The 27,314-nt window shown below is 45.8% G+C and overlaps 1 protein-coding gene across 5 annotated transcripts in view; it reads right to left on the reverse strand.

Annotated features, from left to right (window-relative positions):
• The window catches only part of ATR (ATR serine/threonine kinase), a 368,882-nt gene that overhangs the window by 260,650 nt on the left and 80,918 nt on the right, over positions 1-27,314 (reverse strand). For all 5 annotated transcript variants that reach the window (XM_029617054.1, XM_029617056.1, XM_029617057.1 and 2 more), the window contains exons 9-11: positions 20,842-20,994; positions 5,016-5,214; positions 4,562-4,824 (exon numbers count right to left, since the gene is read on the reverse strand). In XM_029617054.1, the coding sequence (XP_029472914.1) occupies positions 4,562-4,824; positions 5,016-5,214; positions 20,842-20,994 (615 nt within the window). The remainder of the gene's footprint in view (positions 1-4,561; positions 4,825-5,015; positions 5,215-20,841; positions 20,995-27,314) is intronic.

Genomic DNA, 27,314 nt, shown 5'->3' on the forward strand with positions numbered 1-27,314 from the left:
CCAACCAGCAGATAAAGACAGAGAACAATAGGCTCGCTCATGTCACCACTTATAATCTGTGCTGATCTCAGCCTGCCAGTATTCTCCGTCTCCAGAGGACAGTATGGTATGAATCCTGTGCATTGGACTGCGGCCTGGTGAGGCTGATCAGGACGGAGGCCTGAGGGGCAACTCCGGAGGTGAAAAACTAGCTCTCACTCCCTTCCAGTCTAGGTTGTTTTAAAAAAAATGACAACGGCAGTTCCTAAAGTGAAAGCCTTGTGTTCCCTCCCCCTCAGCTGAGCAGAGCCTTGGCTAGGGGGCTTCCAGAGATTTTTTTTTTCTCGTTAGGGCTGGGCCAGGAGGGTTTTCTCTCTTCTACTCCCCCCCCCCCCCCATTCATTCTCTTTTTAAATTGTTTGGAAGGTTGCCGATTAAATTAAAAAAAAAAAAAAAAAGTAACAGAAGAGAGAAACAGGCAGACTGCTGCAAGTTTTTAACTGGGGTGGAAGCAGTTTGGGTCTCCAGAGCTGTGTAGCTGGGTTTAGGTTGTATGGTCAGTGATTTCCCAGCTGCAGGAGTGTTTAGAAGTCAGCAGGGGAAAGCAGAACAGCAGCGATGTCATCTCTGCAGAGCATGGTAAGAACCCTGTACGCGACTTCACAAGATTCACTCGGAATGGAGTGGGGGGCATGGCTGGAATTTGCCATATCTGTACAGAGGAGAGGGGAAACCTCCCCAGTGCTGATGGCGGCTCCCCAGTGGTGGGGGGATGTCAGTGTTTCCGGAGCCTGAAGTTGGAACCTGACTTATGGATAGTGGAGCAGTGGCCATCTCGGATCTGCGGGAGACTGCGGGAAACTCAGGTCCTACTCTCACTGTGTAAGGGATGTGTCCGGGTCTGAATGCCTCGTGGCTGCAGCCCACAGGGTTTTTCTTGTCTGCCCTGGTGCAAATGAAGCATCTTCCTCCTTAGCCTGGGCTGCTGAATTTTTATTCTAGAAGAGACTTTCCATCTTCAAGCCCTCCCTTTTGGTTTGGCCATGGCATCCCAGACCTTCTCAAAAGTGATGGTAGATGTGGCAGCAGTGCTGCAAAGGAAGGGAATTCTGGAGCATCCCTGTCTGGACGACTAATAAGAGTAACCCAGAGCAAGGAAACATGGGGGTCACAGCAAGAGTGATTCAATTGTTGCAGGAGTTGGGTTGAATAGTCAACTTTCCCAAAAGCAGTTTGAAGCCTTCCCAGACTCTGAAGTAACTGGGAACCCAGTTCGACATAGAACAAGGTTGTGTTCATCCAACGGAGCAAAGAATTCTAAAGCTGCAGCAGCAGGTTCAGTATTTGTTGTTGGTCAGATCTCTGACTGAGTGGACATATCTGCAGCTTCTTAGTTCCATGACTAAGGTACTGGACCTAGCGCCTTAGGCAAAAATACACATGCGGCCTCTTCAGGAAGACCTTTCTATCCAGGTGAAATCCTCAGTATCAGGATTCCTCAATTCGTTTAGCCAGTTCTGGCAACAGTCTAGAACAGTTTGCTCTGGTGGGTGAATTCCACCAGAATATGTTATTAGGAGTGGAGTTCGAGTCCCTCAATGGATTACATTGATAAAGGATGCAGGTCTAGTCAGATGGAGGGCTCATTGTCAGGGTCAAGTTGCCAAAGATTGATGGTTGGTGATGGAAGTGAAATAATGCTTGTTTGGAAACCAGGGCTATTCAGTTGGATCTACTTCAATTTAGTTCAGTGCTAAAGAGTCAGTCAATTGAAATAACGTCCAATGATGCAACAGAAATAACATATGTGAACCATCAAGGAGGCACCAAGGGTCTGCAAGTAACAGAGGACTCCTTGGTTGGGTAGAATCTGAAAATGATCTCAGCTTTGCACATCACAGGTGTGGAAAACATACAAGTGGACTTTTCTCAATTGCCATGTGGTGAACCTAGGGGAGTGGTCCTTAGTAGCCAGGTGGGGCCTTCCTCTAAGTGATATGATGGCACCCTCCAGTGATGCAAAGTGAGCAAATTTTTCTGTCACAGAAGAAAGAACCCCTGCTTAGTCTGTATGCTCTGATACAAGGTTGGCCACTGGGGAAGAATTTCTCTGTCTTCTCTCCATGGCACTTGATTAGAAGAGTGGTTCAGAGGATCTCAGATCATCAAGGTTTGGTGATTCTGGTAGATCCAGATTGGCCAAGACACCCTTGATATACAGATCTGGTGCAAATGTTGCACAAAGCGCCTTTGCTGTTCCCTCCACACAAACAGCTCTTCTCTCTGGGTATATTTCTCCACAAGGATCCAGATCAATTTTGTCACACAGCCTGGCCCTTGAGTACGCATTTAGCAAAGAAGGGTTATTCACAGGGAGTGGTGAATACTCTATTGAAAACCAGGAAGCCAAGCCAAGATGGCGACATGTCCTAGACACGACATGGCTGCTCTTTCGTTTACCTTTGGATTTCTTTGATAATATCTCCAAAAAAGAAGCCCATTGATTTTCCCCATTTTCTCCACAAATTTAAAGTCAAGTCTTCCAAAGGGGAAGTATGATCCAGAGGAACTGGAGTCAGATCTGGTGGGATTCCTGTTGGGCTACCTGGGGACTCCCCTGGGAAAGGTCCTGCCTATGAAGCTGGTGTGTGGGGAGGTGGGCAAGGTCAGAGGAGCTGAGATTGGGAAATATCTTGCTCCAAGTCTTCTTAATGTAGAATGTAAACTCTTTGAAAATGCCTCTTGCAGTGAGAAAGGGGGTGCTCCTGGCATCACAGCAAATGGAGAACGGTTTGGTACGGAGGTGAAGGTGCGGATGGTGGCGGTAATGTACCCAAGCCTGGTGCAAAAGCCAAGAAGAACGATTTCATAATGTTGGTGAGTTGTTCCACAGCTGTTTGTATTCTCTAAGTAGGAGAGAGCAGTTCCGTATCCTTTTCCAGAACTAGTATGGCTTCCCTGCATCAGGGATAGTGTGGTGGAAGATAACGGGATGATGGCGCAGACTGGCTCAGATCCTTCTAGTCGCAATCCCTGTGCAACCAACTGACTGAATGGCCAAGTTCTAATGCATGGAGGGTAATGGAATATTTGTGGTGGATATGCCATGCTCCTGTATGGAACTGGTAGAGCAGCAGAAAGAATGTCTGGCTCAGGTGCAGATGGTCATTGTAGGGCATCCCACTCTGGAGAATACGTCATGGAAATGAGACAATGCAGGAGATGCCATGCCATGTTTGTCAGTTCTGTGCATTACGAAATGCACTGGAGGCGGCTGGGGATAATGATGCGCCAGGGGAGACCATATGCGTTGAGGTCTCCTGATGTCCATGTGGTCTATCGATTTGCTTCAGCAGGGCCAACGCACCATGCTTCAAAAGACCTGGAGCATCCGATGAAGGGCTTGGACTGCTTTGGCAGTGCCAATGATGGGCGCTTACCATATATACCAATTTGTCCGGAGCATGAATAGATTTTCTTGACGCTCCGTGCTTCTCAGATGCTGGTTGCATCAACTGGGATATCTTCAATGCAAGTTGTTTCGGAACATATGTTGAGTGAGACACATGTGTGCAGGTCCACCTTTGTTTTCTAGGCGAATGGGCACCATCTTCAATTCTCTCTCATTTTTTCTTCAACGTGGGTCAATGAGTGGAGGGGGGGGAGGGTCGCAGCTCAGAAGGCAATACTCAACTCACTACCTGAGGAAGGAGGAATGACTGCAGACTGGCTTATATAGCTCCTCTTTTCTGTCAGGTCCGTGGTGACCTTTTGCCGCAGGCTGAGTAGCAAACATCGTGGGTATTGGTAACCAAACATCAGGCGGCCACAGGTACAAGCCTTAAAACCACTTACCGGCTTCTTTACCCAAGACATTCCAACGGTTTATTTCCATTATTTATTTTATTTTTCTATTTTTTCTTGGTGGCACTGAAAAGTACTGTTGGGGGCCCTGCCAAAGTAGCGAGGCAAAAATCGCAGACAATTATCCTTTTCCCCTTTTTCTTTTGGGAGAGAGAGAGAAAGAGAGAATCAGTCCGTGCTCTAACATGGACAAAAAAAAGATAGATGCAATGATTGCATAGTAATTCCTGTACATGCTCAGTACAGCTCTACTAGCTATGACACAGAAATCTGTTCTGTGCCACCAGATGACATCACTCAAAGATCATGGATAATTCAGCCTGCTTATCAACGGAAAAACTTGCAAATATAGTCAAGGAAAAAGCATAAAAGCAATAGAAAGTTCAAACACAAACATTTCCCATTAAAACAAAAAAATAAAGTGTAAAATAAAAATTGAAAATCGTTACAAGGAAAATAATTTTTTGCACTGACTCTGAAAACGTTTGGCTGTCAACTAAGTTTCCTACATTTTTTTCACCTCTGACCATGACTAAATTCCATTATGGAAGTAAAATTTGGATTTAACAAAGCAAAGCTGGTCTCCCATATCTGAGGGCTTGAACATGTTCTGCCCAATTCACAAAGCAGGTCACGGGATACCCCAGAGGAACAGGGATGATATTAATTTCTTCTCTCTATAACCGAAACGTATGATGAACCAGAAGACATGACTTACCCAGTTTTACTGTACTAGAAACATTTTTGTCGAGGAGAGAGAAGAAGGGCTTAAAGATGGAAGCATCCAGTGCTGGGCACATGTGGTGAGGCCGAGCTATCAGACTGAGACTGCAGCAGAGGAGAGTACAAGCCATGCCATCAACAAGAGGCTCAGAGGGGGGATTCCCAAGTTCAGATGCACCAGACAGACAAATTGCCAGTTTCCCAACAATGCTGGCCAATTCCTTTTTCACCAAATTTGAGTCATCATTGACTTTGTCTCTGCATAAATGAAAGAAATAAAACTTCCTGCACATATTCACAGTATTTCTATTTACATTTACATCCTTAAGCAGGTAACAGGTAAAATACATCAATGTAAACAATGAAGATCCAATTCAGTAAATGAGGATTTTATATACACTATTTTTCTTATTTTTAGCAAATGAAGCAACCGTATATCTCTTACATACAAGAGGATTTGGAGAACCGAGCTATGAGCCTTTTCACCAAGGTTGTGCAGCAGCATGGGAAATCCTTTAACACAGCTGGCACGCACAGTCTCATGGGGACACTGGAGGGCCTTCTGATAAAGTGCCATTCGCCAATCAGCGCTTATTGCTCTTGGGAGTAGCGAAAGAAGTAGGACACAATGCGACTGTGTTTCAGGTGCTGGAACAAAAAACCCCCCAAACATTTAGAAAATAAAAATAAAAAAGACACATCAGTAATGCAAATTGACGGAACAATAAAAGAAATCTGGCTGACGCCCACACATCTGTGGGGCAAAGATGCCGACACCCTGTTCAACCCTAACACTCTAATTCCTACCCCCTTTGCCGGACCAGAGGACTTGTGCCCTTCTGCTTCTCCTACCTGTTTATGACTGGGCTTTCTTCAAAGCCCTTGGGAGGCGTTCTTCCTTTCTCCTGCCCCCGGCAACTCTCTGGTCCTCCAGCCCCACAGCTTTAGAAAAGAGCAGGCTCACGCTCTTTGCAAAGGACTTGCATGAGATGGCATACGGCACCTCCTCAAAGCTACAGCCACCCTAACACAGTCCCCCTTTTCAGAGGCCTAAGCATTTTATCTATATATGTCTATATATAGACATATATATATATATATATATACATATATATGGAGAGAGAGAGAGAGAGATAGAAGTTCTTATCTGCTAGTTGAATTTCAAATGAGTTTTCCCATAATAGTCCAGTATAAGAGATCCATCTCTCTCCAACAGAGACAAAACCAAACCAGGCAAAGGGGTAGATCATACGGCTTTTTTGGTACTCTAGCGAGCTAATTTTAAACAAGAACGCATGCGCCCACACACGCACGTATCACCACACGAAAGGAGATATGCTGGCATTTTAAATCATGCGTGCACTTGCATGCATATGATTTAAAATACACCTACCACGCAAAGTATGCTAATTTTAAGAGATTACTCCAGCACCCCTACTTTGAATATCTTCCATAGCATTTTGCTGACTTTAATGCAGATATGTAAGTGGATTTTACAACACACTCGCGCGAGGGACATTTTCAGTTTTTCCACTTAGTCCAACAGTTTGCCCAGTCAATCTCAAGGCCATCCAGACCCCCTCTGGTTTTTTATCCTGCACGACACCCAATTTGACCCAGATCCCTCCCCATAAAACATGAGATCTGCAGACTTGCTCCTTATCAGGAACAGCAGTAAAGCTACAGGACTAACAAGCCGCCGCACGCTGTAGCCACCGGTTTTAAAATACAGAGTCATGCACATAATGGTTGGCTCCACTCTGGAACGCCCATTCCCTACCCCTTTTCCAGCCTCTTACTTGTTGCTCAAGCTCATAAAATAACAATTTATACCACTGTAAGAGTGGGCACTAGTAACTCGGGGTGAGGTTTGAGGGGTGAGGTGGGTTCTGGGGGACACATTTTTACATGCACAGTCATTTATTTATTTTATTTAAAAAATTTTCTATACCGTTGCTAAGTTAAATACCATCGCAACGGTTTACATGTAGGCACATATTTAATGAGGGTAAAAGCGTACTATAGTACATTCTAACAGGTGCCGTTAAAGGTTCAGTTACAATATATCATTAGACATAGACATTTAGCAAAGTAGTTCATGACCAGTTGTACCAAGGTACTTACACGGGTAGTTTTATCACACATAGTATTATAGTTATGTTTGTTGTGGTGTAGAGTTCATACACTAATCTATTGTAAAGTTCTACATACTGTGTCTTTCTGGCTTTTCCTGAATAATTTCTCTCTATTCTTTTGTCTCTTTGTAAAATGCTTGTTTAAAAAGCCATGTTTTTAAACTTTTCTTGAATGTCTTTAGATCACTTTGTAGTCTGATCTCTGGAGACATTGTGTTCCAGATTATGGGTCCTGCTAGTGATAGGGCTCTTTCTCTCACTTGCGTCAGTCTTGCTGTTTTAACTGATGGAATGGTTAGGAATGCTTTATTTGCTGATCGGAGATTCCTGTGTGGAGTGTGTACCCGTAATGCTGTGTTTAGCCAATCTGATTTCTCATCATAAATTAGTTTGTGAATGATACATAGGGTTTTGTATTTAATTCTGTGTTCAATTGGTAGCCAATGTAACTCTGCTAGGGTTTCAGTTACATGGTCCCGCCTTCTTTTTCCGGTTAGTATTCTAGCTGCAGTGTTCTGTAGTATTTGCAGTGGTCTTAATGTCGTATTTGGTAGTCCTAGCATAAAGGCATTGCAGTAGTCTGTGCTGGAGAAAATTAGTGCCTGTAGTATTGTTCAGAAGTTATTTTGAGTTAGTAGTGGTTTAAGTTTTCTGAGTACCATGAGCTTTGCATAACCTTCCTTTACTTTTAGTGATATGTGTTGTTTCAGATTGATTTCAGGGTCTATAATTATTCCCAGGTTACGTACTTTTCCAGTTAGTTCAATTTTCTGGTTGTCTTTGAATATTATTGATGTTTGACTGATTTCAGAATTTTTTTGTTCTAAGTGAAGAAATTCTGTTTTATCAATATTAATTACAAGTTCCATTTGTGTCAGTAGTTCGTTTTATAATGCTTAGGTACATGTTGGCTAGGTTTAATGTTTCCTCTAAAGTGTCATCTATGGGTAGAATTAGTTGGATGTCGTCTGCGTAAATGAGGTGGATAATTCCTAGTCCTGCAAGTAGGTGGCATAATGGCAGCATGTATATGTTAATAAGGGTCGCAGATAGTGCTGATCCCTGTGGAACTCCTGTTTTGAGATTAATTTTTTCTGATACTGTGTTGTTGATCTGAACTTTAATACAAAGGATCTCTCCATGTACCTCCTAACAAAACTTCACACCACATCACAACCAAAGAAAGAGCATTCTCGATAGCAGGTCCCACTATTTGGAACAATTTACCTCCGGACCTCAGACAGGAACCTTGCCTACAAACATTTCGAAAAAAACTTAAAACCTGGCTATTTAGCCAAGCTTTCCCTTAATCTATTCACTTTCGGAACTCCACATCTCAAGCCTACCGGACAACTTACATAGTGATACCCTTTTATCACAATGGTTATCCCTCTGTCCTTCTCTTTCTTCTATTCCCAAGTTCGATCTCCTTGTTATTAGAGATGTGAATCGGAACCAGAATCGGTTCAGATTTCAGTTCCGATTCACATCTCTACTTGTTATATGTAACTTTTTTACCTCCTCTGATTATTTTACTGTTAAATGATTGATAAGAATGTTTTTACCCCTTGTTCCATGTAAACCGATTTGATATGACACCTGTCATGAAGGTCGGTATATAAAAGAAAGAAAGAAAGAAATAGTAAACTTGGAAAAACCTGTTTTTTAGATATGAACTGAACCATTTTAATGTTTGGCCGTGTAATCCGATTTCTTCCAGTCTATTTAGTAGTATTTTATGGTTTACTGTGTCAAAGGTTGCCGATAGGTCAAGCATTAGTAGAATATAGTGTTCACCACTATCAAAGCCTCTTAGAATGTTATCTGTTAGAGAGAGGAGAAGAGTCTCAGTGCTGTAGTGTTTTCGAAAACTGTGTTGAGATGGGCACAGTATGTTATTGTTATCCAGGTGTTCAGCTAGCTGTTTCTGTACTGTTTTTTTGATTAGTTTAGCTATTAAAGGAAGATTTGATACTGGTCTGTAGTTGTTTAGGATAAGGGGATCACTGTTTTTTTCTTAATTATTGGTTTTATTATTGCTCCTTTCAGAGTATCTGGCATTGTTCCTTCTTCTAGGGATAGGTTTATGATTTTAGTCAGCGTATGGGCGACTATGTTAGCCGATTTCTTCAGTTCAATTGTAGGTATTGTGTCAATTTTGTGTGGGGAGGGGTTTATATGTTTTAGCATCTGTTCCACTTCCATTTCAGATATCTCAGTGAAAGATGTCCATGGGTTGACATCCCTTTTTTGCATTTTAATTTCTTGGTTGGTAGTATTTGGAAGTTTGTCTCTTAATTTAGTGATTTTGTCACTGAAAAATTTGGCAATTTCATTACATTTTGTTTCTGGTAGGTTTTGTGTTGATTCCTGTTTGTCACTGTTAGGTTTGAAACTATTGAGAATAGTGTTCTTGGATTATTTGCAAATTTTTCTATTTTATTGCTGAAATATTCTCTTAACATTGAGTATTAGCTGTTTGTAGAAAGCTAGATGCTTTCTGTATTTAGTTAGGTTCTCGGATGTTTTGTGTTTTCTCCATTTTCTTTCCAATGCTCTTAGAGTCCTTTTTGTATCTTTTACTTTTGCATTATGCCAGGGGTTATTTTGTCTTGCTTCATTTTTCTGTATCGATTTGATGGGGTTTATTTCGTCATCTATTTTTTTGGTTGTTTCTAACCATGTTTCTGTGGCAGAACTGCTGTTGTTGAAATCATGTCTGTTAGTTTATCTTCTAGTTTGTCATTTAGTTTTTCAGTATTAAAAGGTGGTCTGTATTTGAACTCTAAGGGTTTATGATTTTGTTTGATTTGGGGTTTAAGGAATTTTATGTCGGAATGAATAAGGAAATGGTCTGACCATGGGATTTGTGTGTATTCAGATTTGCAGTGTTCTAAATAATTGTGGTTGATGAAGGTGAGATCCAGTTGGTTTGTTTGTTATTAGCGAGAAGCCTAATGCTGTCATAGCGTCTAATAGTGCTTGGCATGCATTGGATAAAGGGTGGGCATCCATGTGAAGATTAAAATCTCCTAACACTATGGTTGGTCTAGAGATGTTTAAGTGTGTGGTGAGGAACTCAATTAGTGGTGATATATTTAATTCTAGGAGGCTCGGTGGGCAGTAGATAAGGCATATTTGTATATTGTTGGTATCAAAAATGGCAATTTCATGATTTTGGGGGGGTGTTATTTGGATAGGTTTACATTTAAAGGTTTTTTCAATAATTAGTAAGAGACCTCCTCCGCATTTGTTTATTCTTGGGACTGAAAATACTTCGTAATTTTTGAGTGCTATTTGGTTAAATCCGTGATGATTGGGAATTTTTTTGCAACTGAATGTGCATTTACTAGGATGAATGTTAGCATGATTAGTTTGTTTATTGCAGGGTACAAACAGCACAGTTACCATCAGTGAAGATTTAAATGTGATTTGGAGGGATGAAAGGTGAAAGAAGAGACAACTGGTGCCATGTTCTCTCTACCTAGCTTGATGCACTATCTACCTAGTTGCAATCAAGCTAGGTAGGGAGAACATGGGACAAATCTACTCTTTTTTCACCTTTCATCCCTCCAAATCACATTAAATCTCCACTGATGATAACTGTGCTGTTCGTATGTATGACCGTGCATGTTAAACTGCGCCCCAAAATCCAACTCACCCTACAAAAATTATCCAGAGTACATAATACCCCCTCTTACAGTGGGATAAAAATTTCACAAATCAGTGGACCTCATAATGCCAGGAAAAAAGATATATATAGATATATATATACACACACACACAAACTATAAAGATCACCTTAACCATACAATAATGCTGTACTATTGAGCTGTATGAGAGGAGGACACTTGGACACCTAAGATGAAGTTGATCTTCGAAACACAGAGCGTGAGGCCAGACTCAATGGACACCGCATTAAACAGAAGATTTTTTTTTTAACTGCATAAAAAAATGTTTTGAGAATAAAAGTGACAAAAGGACTCACATGTGTAAAGGAAAATTCGTTTCTTACCTGATAATTTTCGTTCCTGTAGTACCACCGATCAGTCCAGTCTCCTGGGTCTTGCCCCCCCCCCAGCAGATGGAGACAGAGAAGTTTTCAAAACAAAACTCCGCCTTATATAGGATGGTGCCACCTACAGTCTGGCAGTATTACTCAATGTCAAAGCAGAATGACTCTCAAAAAACCACCATAACTATATACAATAACCCTTCAACAAGAAAAAGAAATAAACGGTTCACTTAACCCTCCTAGGAACTGAACCTGTAGAACCACTTGAGGACGGTCAATCCAATTTCTGCAGATCTGAAAATAAATCAATCAATAACTGAGCGGACTCTCCCTTACTTCCATGCGCTCCCCGGGCAGGACTTTGGACTGATCCATGGTACTACAGGAACAAAAATTATCAGGTAAGAGACTAATTTTCCTTTCCCTGTACATACCCAGATCAGTCCAGACTCCTGGGATGTACCAGAGCTTTTTTACCTGGGATGGGATCTGGAGAAGCCCACTCTAAGCACTGCTTCTCCAAAAACTCCTTCACCCGGTGCCTCAACATCCAGTCTGTAGTGTCTGGCAAAGGTATGCAAATACTTCCAAGTCACCGCCCTGCAGATCTCCTGCGGTGAGACCATTTGACACTCTGCCCAAGAAGCCGCCTGCGAACGGGTAGAATGAGCCCGAAGACTAAACTGTGTTGGCAGTCGGTGTATGCCGGTGTATGCCGAGCCTATAGCCTCTTTCAACCAGCATGAAATCGTAGCTTTAGATGCCATATTTCCTTGTTTCTGACCAGCACACAGCACAAAAAGATGGTCCGTCACACGAAACGAGTTAGTAACTTCCAGGTAATGCAACAACACCCGACGAACATCCAACTTCCATAAGTCTTTAGACATAGGGTCTGACCGGTCCAAAACGGGAAACGACGGAAGCTCCACTGACTGATTCCCGTGAAAAGCAGACACCACCTTTGGAAGAAAGGAAGGAACTGTCCGCAAGGACACACCAGAATCCGAAATTCTCAGAAACGGCTCCCTACAGGATACAGCCTGGAGCTCTGATACCCTGCGAGCAGATGTGATAGCGATAAGGAAAATCACCTTTAACGTGAGACCCTTTATTGTAGCCGTTTTCAGAGGCTCAAAGGGCGCCGTACACAGAGCTAAGAGAACCAAGTTCAGATTCCAAGAAGGACAAGGGTGCCTGATTGGGGGACGTAAATGCTCTGCCCCCTTTAGGGAAAGAGCCACATCAGGGTGAGCAGCCAGTTCCACGCTTTGAATGTAACCACGCAAACAACCAAGAGCTGCCACCTGAACCCTCAGGGAACCACACGATAAGCCCTTGGCGAGTCCAGATTGTAAGAAACCTAAAATATCCGACACCAAAGACTGAGTAGGAACAATCGCCCGGTCCAAGCACCAAGATTGAAAAATTCTCCACATGCACACATACGCGAGGTTGGTGGATGTCTTGCGCCACCACAGCATTCGAATACCTTGTGCTCCTCAGGCAGCGCCTCTTAAAAGCCATGCCGATAGACAAAAGCGATCTACCTCTTCCAAACACATGGGCCTTTGATGGAGAAGGTCTGGAAGCAGTGGCATCCGCAGGGGATCCGCCACTGCCAGATTGACCAGGTCTGCAAACCAAGGCTGTCTTAGCCACTCTGGAGCTACGAGGATGACTTCTGCTGGGTGTATCTCCACTCTTCTGAGCACTTTGCCTATCAGCGGCCAAGGAGGGAAGACATACAGCAGCACGTCGGTCAGCCAGGGCAGCACCAGGGCATCTACCCCTTCTGCTCCTGTTTCTCTGCGGTGACCGAAGAAGCGCAAAGCCTTGGCATTCTGAAACTTTGCCATGAGATCCACGCGGGGTACGCCCCACGTGTCGCATATGAGCTGTAAAGCTTTGTCTGCGAGCGGTGCAGACTGAGAAAATCCGCCTGAACGTTGTCAACTCCTGCTATGTGAGACGCTGCAATACTTACTAAATGCTTCTCTGCCCAGCTGATCAGCTGCTGGGCTTCCGTGGCCACTGGCTGGCTCTTGGTTCTGCCTTGGCAATTGATATAAGCCACTGTGGTCGCATTGTCGGAAAGAATTCTGACTGACTTCCCCTGGAGGAGAGGGCAGAATGCTTGCAACGCCAACCACACTGCCCTGGTTTCCAGAGGATTGAACACCACTGAGATTCTTCCTCGGACCAAGTTGTCCGAGATAAGCCAACAATAGAGACTGGAGCATACCATATCCGTAAGAGGGAGAGGTAAATGTAATTAAACCCCCCCTTATTCCCTCCTCTGTTCCCAGCATACTCATATAGTTCCAAGTTACTGCCCTGCCCCTTCCCTCCCCTCCCCCCTAGTTATAATATCAGTTACAATGTAAAGCCCTGTTGGCTGAATTGCCTGTTGTCTGGAAACCGATGTGATGTCTCGTGCGAATGTCGGTATAAAAAAAATGTTAAATAAATAAATGAAACTGTTCGGAGATTGGATTCCAACGCAAAAGCAACGCTGACTGTAAAGGACGCATATTTATTTATTTATTTATTTAAGATTTTTATATACCGGCATTCATGATACAATCACATCATGCCGGTTTACATATAACAGGGGTGTACAATGAACAACAGAGTAACCTGTGGAAGTGAGCAGTTACAAATAACAAGGGAATTAAAACTGGGAGAAGAGAAGAAAAAAAAGGAGAGGATAACATTAGATAAAGATATTTACATTAGATAAGATATTTACAATATCTATAATATAAGCTATAGATATTTACATATGAGCAAAGGCCTAGGGCATCAGCTCCAGGGTGGAAGTCATGGAGCCGAGAACCCACAAATAATCTCGCACTCTAGGGAGACGGTTAGCCAATAAGTCCCGCACTTGTGCTTGTAGCTTGACAATTCGGTCCAAGGTAAGGAACACTCTCCCCTGTTGAGTGTTGAATAGAGGTCCCAAAAACTCCAAAGACTGGATGGGCACCAGTCGGCTCTTGGCTAAGTTGATCACCCAACCTAGTGATTGTAGGAGTTGAAGCACTTTGCGAATTGCCAACTGGCCGTGTGACTCCATCTTTGCCCGAATTAGCCAGTCGTCCAGGTATGGATGCACCAAGAACCCCTCTCTGCGCAGATGAGCCGCCACTATAACCATTACCTTGGTAAACGTTCTGGGCACGGTGGTAAGACCGAAGGGCAAAGCTCGAAACTGAAAATGGCAACCCATCACAGAGAACCTCAGAAACCTCTGGTGGTCGGCCCGAATGCCTATGTGGACACGCTTCCATTAGGTCCAGCGACGCCCAAAACTCTCCTTTTCTTACCGAGGCAATGACTGACTGTAACGTCTCCATGCGAAAATGTGGCACCCTGAGGCAGAGGTTTACGCCCTTCAAATCCAGAATGGGTCGCCCTCTTTATTGGGGACTACGAAGTAAATGGAATAAAGCCCTTTTCGATGCTCTGCCCGAGGAACCGGGGTGATGGCGCAGAGTTGCAGAAGGGGTTGCAAGGTATCTTGTATTGCCTGTCATTTCTCTTCGTATCCGCATGGGGAGACCACAAACCGCCCTGGAAGGCGGTGTCAAAATCTAAAGCGTAGCTTTGATTTATCACAGTAAGGACCCTCTGGTCCGACAAAATCTTGACCCATTCCTCGTAAAACAGGGACAATCTGCCCCCGACAGCTGGAATAGAGGAATGGGTCGGCGTCCCTTCATTGGGAAGACACGGCAGCCCCGGTTCTGCCAAAGCATCAGCCACAAAAAGGCTGAGACCAGGACTGTTGGCGACTGGACGCTTCCGAAAGGAAGAAGCTGGAGCTCTGGATGGACGAAATCTCCGATTCCCTCTGAATTGAGACCGTGAAGAAAAGGAGCCCCTCAACTTGGGCCTATCCTCTGGCAGTCAGTGAACCTTGTTCTCCCCCAGGGATTGAATCACATCCTCGAGGTCCTTGCCAAAAAGCAATTTACCCTTGAAAGGCAACGACCCCAGCTGAGCCTTGGAGGAAATATCCGCAGAACAGTTTCTTAACCACAGGAGCTGACGAGCCGAGACTGCCAACACCATGCATCTGGCCAAAGTCCGTAACAGATCATAAAGTGCATCAGACTATAAGCGAGCGAAGCTTCCAGACGCCCTGCTTGCTGTGCTTCTGCATCGGAAAGACCAGCATTGGCCTGTAACTGCTGAACCCAGCGAAGGCCCACTCGTAAGGCAAAATTGCTGCACATAGCTGCCTGCACTCCCAGTGCCGAGGCTTCAAAACTTTTCTTGAGCTGCAGCTCCAATTTTCTATCCTGTGGGTCTTTCAGGGCTATAGCACCTGTAACCAGGATTGCGGTCTTTTTGGCGACAGCATCCACCGCCGCGTCCACCTTGGGCACCCGCAGTTTGTCAATTGCTTCCTCCGGAAGAGGATATAGCTTATCCATAGCCTTGCTAACTTTCAATCCCAGATCCAGGGTCTCTCATTCTCTATATAGCAAGTCCGTGGCAGAAAAATGAAAAGGAGAAGTAGCCGGGCCCCTGAGACCCAATAACACTGGGTCCATGGCCCCTAACCTGGACTCCTCTGGCAGCCCATCTATGCCTAGCTCTCCGAGTAAGGCAGGGATAAGCGAAGCCAACTCCTCCCTCCTAAACAGACGGACCACCTTAGGCTCATTTCCTTTTACAATGTGAGAGCCTCGTGCTAGATCCTGTGGATGTTGATCAGGGTCTGTATCACCCCCATCGGAGGCTTGCCCTGCAGGTCCTGGTCCCCTGGGTCCATATCCTGACCCGAGGAATCAATATCGGTCTGATGAGCCCTTGTACGCAAAGGGCGCTTAGCTTTGGAGGACCCAGAGACTCCCTTAAACTTAGACCGCATTCGAGAAAGAGACTTAAGACCACTAGAGGAAGTTTTACCCCCAGCCTGCAGCTTCCCTTCCCTCCTGGCTTTAAAAGCCTTATGGAGAAATAAAATAAAACGCCAAGGAGGAGGAGGAGGAGGAGTCAGAAGCCCCCTCGGGCTATCCTCCATTGCAGGTGAGAGAGGCTGTAAAGGTTCGCTTCCTCCAGGAAACCCTGGCTGAGGAGAGAGAGGAGGCGGAGAATCCCCTCCCCCATAGCTGCACAAGTCGCTGATCTAAAAGACTCCAAAATGGCCTCCTTTCCCACGCTCAGTGGGAACGAATCTGCCTCAGATGATCTCGGTGCAGCTAACACTAAAGGAGCTTGGGCAGCCTTGCCTTCAGTGGCGTAGCCACGGGTGGGCCTGGGTGGGCAGCTGCCCACCCAATTTAGACCCAGGCCCACCCAACTGACACCAGAACTGCAAGGCTGTCGCGGGATTCCATCCCCGCGACAGTGAAGAGGAGAACCCATGCTTGGCACGCCATCACGGCACACATGGGGAAGCGGTCCTACAACCATAGGGCCGACCGATCTTCCTGTTTGCGGGGGGAGGGGGGGAGCGGAAGCGCCGTGCACAGCTTCCATTTCCTCCCCCAAAGCAGGAAGATCAGCTGGCCTCTCCTGCTATCTTCGGGCCGTATGGCCGACCGATCTTCCTGTTTGGGGGGGGGGGGGGGAGGAGAGCGGAAGCGCCGCGCACAGTTTCCGCTTCCTCCCCCCAGAGCAGGAAGATCAGCTGGCCTCTCCTGCTGCCACTGGCCTCCTGCGTACAGCCGACCGATCTTCCTGTTGGGGGGGGGGGGGGGGAGGAGAGCGGAAGGGCCGCGCACAGCTTCCGCTCCCCCCCCCCCCAGCAGGAAGATCGGTCGGCCGTATGGCTCGAAGATAGCAGGAGGCCAGTGGCAGCAGGAGAGGCCAGCTGATCTTCCTGCTCTGGGGGGAGGAAGCGGAAACTGTGCGCGGCGCTTCCGCTCTCCTCCCCCCCCCCCCCAAACAGGAAGATCGGTCGGCCATACGGCCCGAAGATAGCAGGAGGCCAGTGGCAGCAGGAGAGGCCAGCTGATCTTCCTGCTCTGGGGGGAGGAAGCGGAAACTGTGCACAGGCTTGAATGTGTATGTGAGGATGAGAATGGGAGCCTTGTTGTGTGTGTGTGGGTGAAAATCGGACCCTGGGTGTGTATGGGAGTGAGAATGGAGTCTTGAATGTGTGTGGGTGATAATGGAAGCTTGAATATGTGGGTGAGGATGGAAGCTTGAATATGTGGGTGAGGTTGGAAGCTTGAATGTGTGTATATATGGGTGAGGATGGAAGCTTGAATGTGTGTATATATGGGTGAGAATGGGAGCCTGGGTTTGTGTGTGTGGGTGAGAATGGAAGCTTGAATATGTGGGTGAGGATGGAAGCTTGAATGTGTATATATATGGGTGAGAATGGGAGCCTGGGTTTGTGTGTGTGGGTGAGAATGGAAGCTTGAATATGTGGGTAAGAATGGGTGCTTGAAAGTGTGTATGTGTGGGTGAGAATGGGACCTTAAATGTGGATATGTGTGGGTGAGAATGGGAGCTTGAATATGTGTATGTGTGGGTGAGAATGGGTTTGTGTGTGTGGATGAGAATGGGTGCCTGGATGTGCGTCTGTGTGTGCATAAGAATATAAGCCTGGGGAGGGGTGAGAAAGTGAGAGCTTGTATGTGTGTCTGCAGAGAATGTGAGCTTGGGGGGGGGGGGGAGAGCATATGAGAGTGAGAGCCTGAGTGTGTGAGGGAGTCTGTGAGAGAAAACATTTATGTATATATGTGTGTGTGTGGAAGGGAAGAAGACAGTAGTAGAAAAGACACTGAAGAGGAATTAGGAAATGAGCGACAAGGGAAAAAATGGGAAAGAGAGACCAGGACCAACTGATTAGAAAAATACAAAGATCAGACAACAAAGGTAAAAAAAAAAATATATATATATATATATATATATATATATATATAGAGAGAGAGAGAGAGAGAGAGAGAGAGAGAGAGAGAGAGAGAGATGTTAGCAATTTAAATATGTCATCTTTGGGAATGTGCATTCTTATATTTTTGTATTTTGCTCTTTCTTAAGTATTCCACTGTTCAGACATTTTAGTTTCTCAGGCTTTCTATTTTGGCTTTATCTACATGTTTCTGTTTCTAATTTATAGTCTCTTATTTCTATATTAGGTAAGGGTCGGTCTCAGTTTTGCCTGTTTGTGACAGAAATGAGTATTTCTAGCATATAGTTTCTCTGTAGTAGTAGTCCAGCCTGTTCTGTTATTCCCGTAGGTGATGTATTAATGTTCTAGGGCCTGGTGTAGTATTTGCATTGCTGCTTTTTCTTAAGGTTGCTGTTTGAATCCTGAGAGTCAGTGCTGTGATTGTTTGGCAAGGTTCCAGATGCCTCTTTCTTTGCAAGAGTTTGTTACTTCACAAAATAGCAGTGGAGGGTTATTTTTTGCTGAGATTACACCAGAATTTGAATTTTTTTTTTCATGTTACTTGTAATGTGAATTGCCCTAGCTCTGCGCTGCACCTGTTCTGATGATTAATTACATTTTATTGTATTTATGAAGATTTCTGGGTTTCTGCAAAGATGGTTCATGAAAGAATACATTAATTTTTGTTTTATTATATGATTGGATTTGATTGTTTTCTATACTTGAAATAATTGAAGTAAATTATTTTAAAGTTTCATACATGACACATAATGGCTGTTGCAAACTACTTAGAAAGCCATTCTAGGGTGCAGTATATGGCATTATTTATCAGTAAGAAAACAACTAGTAGACCTGCATGCCTTGTGCCCACCTATGTTAACCTTGTGCCCACCCAAAAAATCAATTCTGGCTACGCCACTGCTTGCCTTTAACCATTTTCGCGGCCCCAGAGGATCCCTCCCACCCCCCCCCCCTCGGGAAGACACGCCGAGCACAGCCCCTCCCAAGAATGATGCGCGCGGGCCGAGCCACATGCGCGGCACACAGACGAGCATGGCATCAGGCAGCAGGCCTAAGAAAGCTAAGATTCAATTCTGTAAAAAATAGAAAAATAATCACGGTCTGCCCAAGCGCCGAGTCAGGGAGGGAAGAGAGAGCTGCAGCGCTGGTGACATTGACAGAAAATGAAAGAAAATAAAAAAAAAAATTTTTTAAAGACTTGCCCGGCAGTGGTCCACAATCCTGATCCAGTGGGGTGGAGTGAACCGTGCTCCCCGGTGTCGCACCCAGCTGCTAGCTTGGAACAAGAGGGCCCTTGACCCTATAATCAGCTGCCTCAACAACCAGCGGGGGATGGTCCCCTCAGGACCTTATAAACTCCCTGGGAGGCTCAGGACAGAATCTGCTCCTTTTTTTTTTTTTTTTTTAAATCAAAGTCAAAAGGTTTTACAGACCGAAAACTCTCTAAAACTCACTACTCTAACTCCAATGAACAATCAGCACAGACTGTAGGCCTTGCACCTCCACCCTCTGCTGGAGATAGAGAAATACTACTAGACTGTAGGTGGCACCAGCCTATATAAGGCGGAGTTTTGTTTTGGAAACTTCTGTCTCCATCTGCTAGAGGGGGGGCAAAATCCAGGAGTCTGGACTGATCCGGGTACGTACAGGGAACTCTTTTTTGGGTAATAGTGATGATTCCAAAGGGTCATAAAATAATTTCTTTACATGGGCTAGCTCTTCTGTTTCCTCCCCCCCCCCCAACTCTTCTTTCTCCCAGGGGGGGATTCTTTCCATGGGGGGGTTGAAGGATAACCTTTGTGGCCCAGGCAAAGTGTGTTGTATCTGTTGTGTTGAGTTGGGCTTGTGTGTGTGTGTGTGTTGAGTTGAGTTGAGCTGGGCGTGTGTGTGTTGAGTTGAGATGAGCTGGGCGTGTGTGGGTGGGTTACTCTTGCTCTTTGGGACAGGTACCTGGTAAAACAGGCAGGACCTCACTGGATGGATGTTAATAATATTTATTGATATTGATTGGAGAAAAATCAATAAAGTGAATAAATAAAATGTCCAAACACATCCAGATTCCTTGTCTTTGATGTAGTTTAAGTTTAAATGATGTATCCCTCTGTGGAAGAGACCCCTTTTTACTGAAACCCGGACCTTGCAATCCATCCATGGTGTGGAATGAACGTCTGCCCCAAGGGCCTGGGGTATCCTAACCAGGGCGAATGTTCCTTTCCCCAAAACAGTACCTGACTCCAGAAGGGCATTGCCGATCGTCACCTGCCTGTGTCCCGTGTCCCCGAATGGAAACTTCGGTGGGGGTCTCCTGATGGTCTTCTCCAAACTCATCAAGGAAAAAGTACTTTTCACTGGGCAAGGAAGAGAGGTAGCAAAACACCTTCCTTCCCCCAAAATAAAAAACTAAAAGGGGTTTCACTGGATGGGTCGAAGGGGTGTACAGGTCCCAGGGAGTTACAGCCTTCCAACAAGGGGCAAGTCAAACTTAGCCAAAATCCTCACTGTCAGTGTAAGGAAAAGTGCAAATATCACTCTGTTTCCTCTCTTTCCCTCTAGCCTATCACCAAGAACTGGCAGGGCAGATTCTCTCCCTTCTTTTGCTAAGCTGAGGGCCTAACTCGGGGGAGCACACTGAAACACGTCCTTCCTTTTTAAAATGAAAACTACTCTGCCCCAGCCTCACAAGGGCTCATCCCCCTCTTGTGGCCTGGGATAGCATAGTCCGTAGGCAGTTTCTGCGGGGGGGGAGCCTACCTAGGAATACTGTCTCCCTTCAAGTTGATATACATCCTAAGGGTAGAAGCTAGGGTCGGTTAATGGCAGACCAAAGGTCCAGCCACACATGCAATGAAGGGACAATAATAGGGTGGTTAATTGTAGCCTTATATGAGCAGTTCCCTTTATTAGCACATCATTTTTTTTGTGGATTTTATAACCTTTTTTGTATGGTTAAGATGATCTTTATAGTTTAATTCTTGTTTATTCACTTTAGTGCATGTTTTTTTCTCAGTTAAGCGTATATCTATCTATCTATATATACACATATACATGCACACTTTTCAGAACTTTGCAGTAAAAATATTGTCAGGAACAATCTGTGTATCAGTTTGTAATCCACACAAATCAGACTTTTAAGATGGTCGAAGACTGTTGCAAACGTGTGTGTGTGTGTGTGTTTGTCACATATACATACATACTCTCAATAATACAGATATGCAAGGGCAAGACATCACATGCAGGTATTATATACTTACAGATATAACTTGAAATGCGAGAACTCAGATTCAGAAGAGCAGGTTCAAATGCTGTCAGCTTAAAGGAAGGATCATTTGAAAGGTTGGAAATCCACGGTACAGATAACAGTCCACATATATTTAAAAGTATCTGTTCATCAAAATGGCTTCTCACTTGAGGAGAGAGAGAAAAATCGATAACAAAATGAGATTTGTCCATAAAAGTGGAAAAATTATTTACAATCAGGAACATATATAAAATTCTCCTCATTTTAATTTTTTCATTCAATTCGAGTGGGTTTCTTGGGGCTAAATAATTCCATGTGCTGGCAAAGCAAATTGCCTGTGGTAAAGAGTGAAGGTACGTGACTTGAATGTATGTGCATGCACAAATTTACCACATCCAGAAGGTAAAGAAATGCAACCGGATTCCCTTGAACATTATTGTGGCCCAAGAACTACAGAAGTTGATTCTTTGTTACGGAGGGGAAGACCTTGCAAAAGAGCAGAGTCACTATTGTTACTAACAAGACGGAATTCCAATTGTCTGAAGAATTTTGCTTCAGCCTTGGACACTGGAAACAGAGACAGAAGGGAAAGTATCTAACAGTGATAAGATGTTTCAGCTATGAAACGGTCTTCATTAAGGGAACTGGCAACGGAGTATTTGCCCAGATGCATAAATGTAACAATCAGTGTAACTCCACTGTGTTATCAAAGATAGATATGCATACAATGCAGGCAACCCATTCGGCATATTCATGGTGGATGTTCTGAAAACCTGACTGGCTAGGCGTATCCGCAGGACTGGGCTGAGAATCCCTGGAATACTTCATATTGATATTTCTGTGAATTTTCCCTCACTGTTCCCTCCCCCGTCCCCACCAGATCCATTTTAAATTCTGGCAGAGTTCTTAACACATCTTTTGCAGCCACTGCATGTCCAGACTTCCTAGCAATACTGCATCATGCTTTGTGCAATATATTATAATAATTAAATGCAATTTATAACCAATGTACCACATCCTTGTTACTACCTAATGTCCCCACTTCTTATACATTTGCTAGAAATCTACCTCATATCTGTATATATTCATTACTTTATGTAAAACCACCCTGGATCTAACTTTAGAAAAGGTACAATATTAAATACTTATAAACAAAGCAAACTAGATGTAGGCTAAAGGTTTGGAAAAATACTGAACTCTTTTTTTTTCATTTCTATGAGCTTCCATTCACTAGATCAGTGGTTCCCAACCCTGTCCTGGGGATCCCCCAGCCAGACAAGTTTTCAGGATATCCACAATGAATATGCATGAGAGAAAATCTGCATGCACTGCCTCCATAACATGCTACCAGTCCACTGCCAATCCACGGTCTAGCTGCGTTAGATACTATAGATTAGGTAATTCTGAGATATTCTAATCAATATCAGATCAATATATTGGGGTCACCAGATATGGATGTAGTTAACATACTAGCTGGTTTCCATGTATGAAAACTTAGAATAATGTACAGTATATAAATTTGTGACTTATCTCCAAAATAACTTGTAACACAAACATTTTTAGAGCTTTCTCTCTTTGCTGTGTCAAGTTTCTAACAATAGGAAAATTGGTTCTTACCTGCTAATTTTCGTTTCTGTAGTACCACGGATCAGTCCAGACAGTGGGTTGAGCCTCCTGTCCAGCAGATGGAGACAGAGAAAAACAGAAAGGATATCCTATATCAGGACAGTGCTCACCCTGAATCCCTTCAGTATAAAACGTTATCAAACCAGAGAAATATAAAGTTAACCAGTAGAAGATCTAGCAAGTAACAATAAACTTGTAAATTGAAATTTCAAACTCTAAAGAACCGCTCTTACATATATATCTATCTGGAAGATACTTCCGGTGCCTTAAAGTTCTGATAGGAAGTAAATATATCCAAAATGCTGTAAGGAACAAAAAGAAAACTTTGAGTAGACGTATCAGAAAGAAATACAACCAGGGCGGGAGTCTGGACTGATCCGTGGTACTACAGGAACGAAAATTAGCAGGTAAGAACCAATTTTCCTTTCCCTGTACGTACCCGGATAAGTCCAGATAGTGGGATGTACCAAAGCTTCCCTAAGTAGGGTGGGACCGAGACAGTCCTGTTCGAAGCACCTGCCTACCGAAGGAGCCAAACACTGGTGCCTGCACATCGAGGCGATAATGACAAGCAAAAGTATGCAGAGACTTCCAAGTAGCCGCTCTGCAGATTTCTTGCGGAGAGACCGACTGGCTCTCCGCCCAAGTAGCCTGTGAACGCAAAGAATGGGCCTTTAAGCCCTCCGGAACCGTCTGGCCCCGACAGATATACGCCGACGCAATCACCTCCTTTAGCCATCGAGCAATTGTAGCCTTAGAAGCCTTGTTTCCCCTATTTGGGCCGATCCATAAGACAAAGAGATGATCAGAGACTCTAAATTCGTTTGTAACCTGTAAGTACTGCAGGTTACATCAAAACGCCATAGGTCATCACCAGGCATGCTCGCAATGTCTTCTGGATAAAAAGTAGGAAGCTCCACTGACTGATTACGTGAAAAGAGGACACGACCTTTGGTAAAAAGGATGGTACTGTTTTAAAGGAAACACCTGAATCAGAAAAGCGAAGAAAAGGCTTGGTGCTCGGACAATCTCCTGGCCGAGCAAATAGAGTCTAGAAATACTGTCTTAAGGGTTAGGTCCTTAAGCGTGGCCTGCCGGAGGGGTTCGAAGGGCGGGCCAGGTTCTTGTGGCCTGGTTTGGCCTCTGTTGGAAACAGGATGCTGGGCTTGATGGACCCTTGATTTGACCCAGCATGGCAATTTCTTATGTTCTTATGCTCGCAAAGAACTCAAAGCCAAATTAAGGCTCCACGACGGACAAGTAGCCCAGACAGGAGGGTTCAAATGCTTGGCCCCTTTGAGGAATCGAACAACATCCGGATGGGCTGCCACCGCGTAACCATCGATACGCCCCAAGAGGGAACAGAGAGCCGAAACCTGTACCCTCAAGGAATTAAAAGACAAACCTTTGGAGAGGCCATTCTGTAGGAAGGAGAGAACCTGGAACACCGGAGCCTTGCGCGCCGGTACTCCTGACTCGGCACACACATTCTCAAACACTCTCCATACCAGAACGTAAGCGAGAAAAGTAGAAGTCTTACGGGCCCACAACAGAGTGGATATAAACTTCCTCCTTATACCCCTTCTTCCTCAGTCGCCGCTGCTCAAAAGCCAGGCCGCTAGACAAAAGCAATCTGCCTGATCGAAAAATACAGGACCTTGGCAGAGCAGGTTTGGGAGGTGACTGAGGCGAAAAGGACTGTCCATCACGAGGTTCACCAGATCCGTGAATCACGGTCTCCGAGGCCACTCTGGCGCTACGAGAATGACCGTCCCCCTGTGGAGTTCTATCCTCATGAGCACCTTTCCCACCAGAGGCCAAGGTGGGAACACAGAGGAAAACGTCATGAGGCCAGGGAAGAACCAGGGCATCCACCCCTTCCGAGCAGTGTTCCCTTCGTCGGCTGAAGAATCTGGGAGCCTTTGTGTTGCTCAAAGTAGCCATCAGGTCTAATGGGGGACTCCCCACTTGCGCACGACAAGATCCATCGCCTCTTCGGACAACTCCCACTCTCTGGGGTCTAGGTGTTGTCGACTGAGGAAGTCTGCTTAAACATTCACCTTCCCCACAATCTGGGAGGCTGCCAGATGAATCAGATGTCTCTCCGCCCAGAAAAGCAGCTTGCTGGCCTCCAGAGCTACTAGACGACTCCTGGTTCCACCCTGGTGATTGATGTAAGCTACTGTGGTGGCATTGTCGGAGAGGACCCTCACAGCTTTGCAACGGAGCAAGGGCAGGAATGTCTTGAGTGCTAGACGAACTGCTCGGGCCTCCAGACGATTGATGTGCCACTGATTCTGACACAACACTCCCCAGCCGGAAAGGCTGGCATCCGTTGTAACAATAATCCACTGGGGTGTCTCCAGGGGCATTCCCTTCAAGAGGTGAGCGAGTGAAAGCCACCACTGCATGCTGGCAATGGTAGGGTCGGAGAGTGGTAGGGGCGTTTGAAACTCCTCTGAGACCGGCTTCCAGTGGGACAGCAAAGCTTTCTGTAGAGGACGCATATGCGTAAAAGCCCAAGGAACTAAATGTATGGTGGAAGCCATAGAGCTCAGGACCTGGAGATAGTCCCAGGCCGTGGGTATGGAGAGAGATAAGAGATGTTGTACCTGATCCATGAGGTTGAGTGTCCGGGTCTCGGGCAACAACACTTTGCCCACGCGTTTGTCGAAGCGGGCTCCCAAGAATTCCAGGACCTGGGAGGGCTTGAGGTTGCTCTTGGAGAAGTTGACTATCCACCCTAGGGAGGTGAGAAACATCAAGACTGTTGACTGCTGTGTCGCAGAGTTTCTCCGACTTGGCCCGAATGAGCCAATTGTCCAGGTAAGGGTGGACCAGGACTCCCTCCCGGCGGAGGGAGGCCACCACCACAACCATGACCTTGGCAAACGTGCGTGGCGCGGTGGCAAGGCCGAACAGAAGCGCCCGAAACTGGAAGTGTTGCCTCAGGATGTTGAAGCGGAGATACTTCTGATGCTCAAGGCGGATTGGGATATGCAGGTACACCTCCGTCAAGTCGAGAGAGGCCAGAAACTCGCTGAAGCGAACCGTCGCTATGACCGCCCACAGGGTCTCCATCCAAAAAGGGGAACCCTGAGGGCCCGGTTGACTCTCTTGAGGTCCAGGATTGGTCGGAAGGAGTCATCCTTCTTGGGATCGACGAAGTAGATGGAATACTGGCCGGACCCCTGTTCCTCCAAGGGAACAGGGACTATGGCACCGAACTCTTGCAGTTTGTTGAGAGTCTGGCACACCGCTGGATGCTTCAGACTCCCGCAGGGAGAGATTAGGTAGCGGTCAGGGAGGCACCGAGCAAATTCTAAAGCGTAGCCTTTTTCAATCACCTCGAGGACTCACTGATCCGATGTAATTTTGACCCATTCCTCGAGAAAGAGGGACAGACGTCCACCTAAGGTGGGAACAGAGGAATGGGCCTGCCGCATCTCATTGGGAGGACTTCGAGGTGGAACTTTGAGGGTTAGCATCTTGGAACGGACGTCGGCCACGAAAGGAATGAGACCAAGATTAGGATTTAGTGGAGGTGGGTCTTTGGGCAGCCCCTCTCGGCCTGTTGTAACTGCACTGTCCCCTGAACCAAGAGTGCAAAGGGAAAAAGGGCTTGGATTGCCTAGGGCGGTCCTCCAGCAGCTTATGAATCTTATTGTCCCCTAAAGATTTAATAAGCTGATCCAGGTCCTCCCCAAAAAGCAACTTACCCTTGAATGGGAGAGTGCCCAACTGTGATTTAGAAGAGGAGTCTGCCGCCTAATTACGAAGCCAGAGGAGGAGTCTGGCTGACACCGCTGAAACCATAGCTCTGGCCTGTATCTGAAGGAGATCATAGAGAGCATCAGCTCCATATACAATTGCGGCTTCCAACCATTCTGCCTCTGCAGACGGGAGGTCCTGGGTGCTGAGTAGTTGTTGAACCCACCTGAGGCTTGCCCGCTGCATGAGACTGCTCAGACTCTCGCCAAGACCCCCGAGTGCCAAAACTTCAAATATTCGTTTGAGGCAGACTTCCAACTTGCGGTCCTGAAGGTCCTTTAAAGCAGTCGCTCCCACTACTGGAATAATAGTTCTCTTCGTGACAGCGGAAACCGAAGCGTCTACCTTGGGTATCCCGAGCATATCCAGACACAGATCTGGAAGAGGATAGAGCTTATCCATGGTTCTACCCAAGCATAAACCGGCTTCCAGTGTCTCCCATTCCCATAGCAGCAACTGCATCAGCATCGGATGAAAAGGGAAGGTGCGTGGGGCACCTTCAAGTCAGCCAGGACCGGGTCGACATTGCTAGGAGTCGAAGTACTCGCGTTGTCCTCCGGGGGCACATCTAAGCCCAACTCGGCCAAAACATGGGATATGAGTGGGTCCAGCTCTTCACGCTGGAACAAGCGTGATACCCTTGGGTCGTCCCCCTCTATCGGCGGATTCAGGGTGAGGACATCGACAACTGGGTCGGGGTCCGGTAGCTGAGGGGGCGGATCAGCAGGGGCCAGTTGAACTGGGGCCCCTGGAACCACCTGAACCCGGTTAGCCCCTTGAGAATCAGGGGTCTTGGATCCCTGCGCTGCCAATGCCCTGGGGACCTTAGCAAGAGGAGGGCATGCAGGAAGTCTAGGGTCTGGAGGTGGGTCATCCTGATGTAAGAGGCTGGCAACATAAGCTTTATGTATAAGTAGAACAAAATCGGCTGAAAAATGTCCCGGTGATTTCCCTGGCATTGGGGGAGGGGGTTCATTAGGCTGAGGGTCAGAGCCGACATCCGGGAGGTCCACGGGGCTTAAATCAGGGGGGGGGGGGCGGAGTTTGGAAAATTCAGATCCCTTCCCCCATCTGGCTCAGTTTCCTCAA

The sequence above is a fragment of the Rhinatrema bivittatum genome, chromosome 9 (assembly GCF_901001135.1).
Source record: "Rhinatrema bivittatum chromosome 9, aRhiBiv1.1, whole genome shotgun sequence".
Taxonomy (NCBI): Eukaryota; Metazoa; Chordata; class Amphibia; order Gymnophiona; family Rhinatrematidae; genus Rhinatrema; species Rhinatrema bivittatum.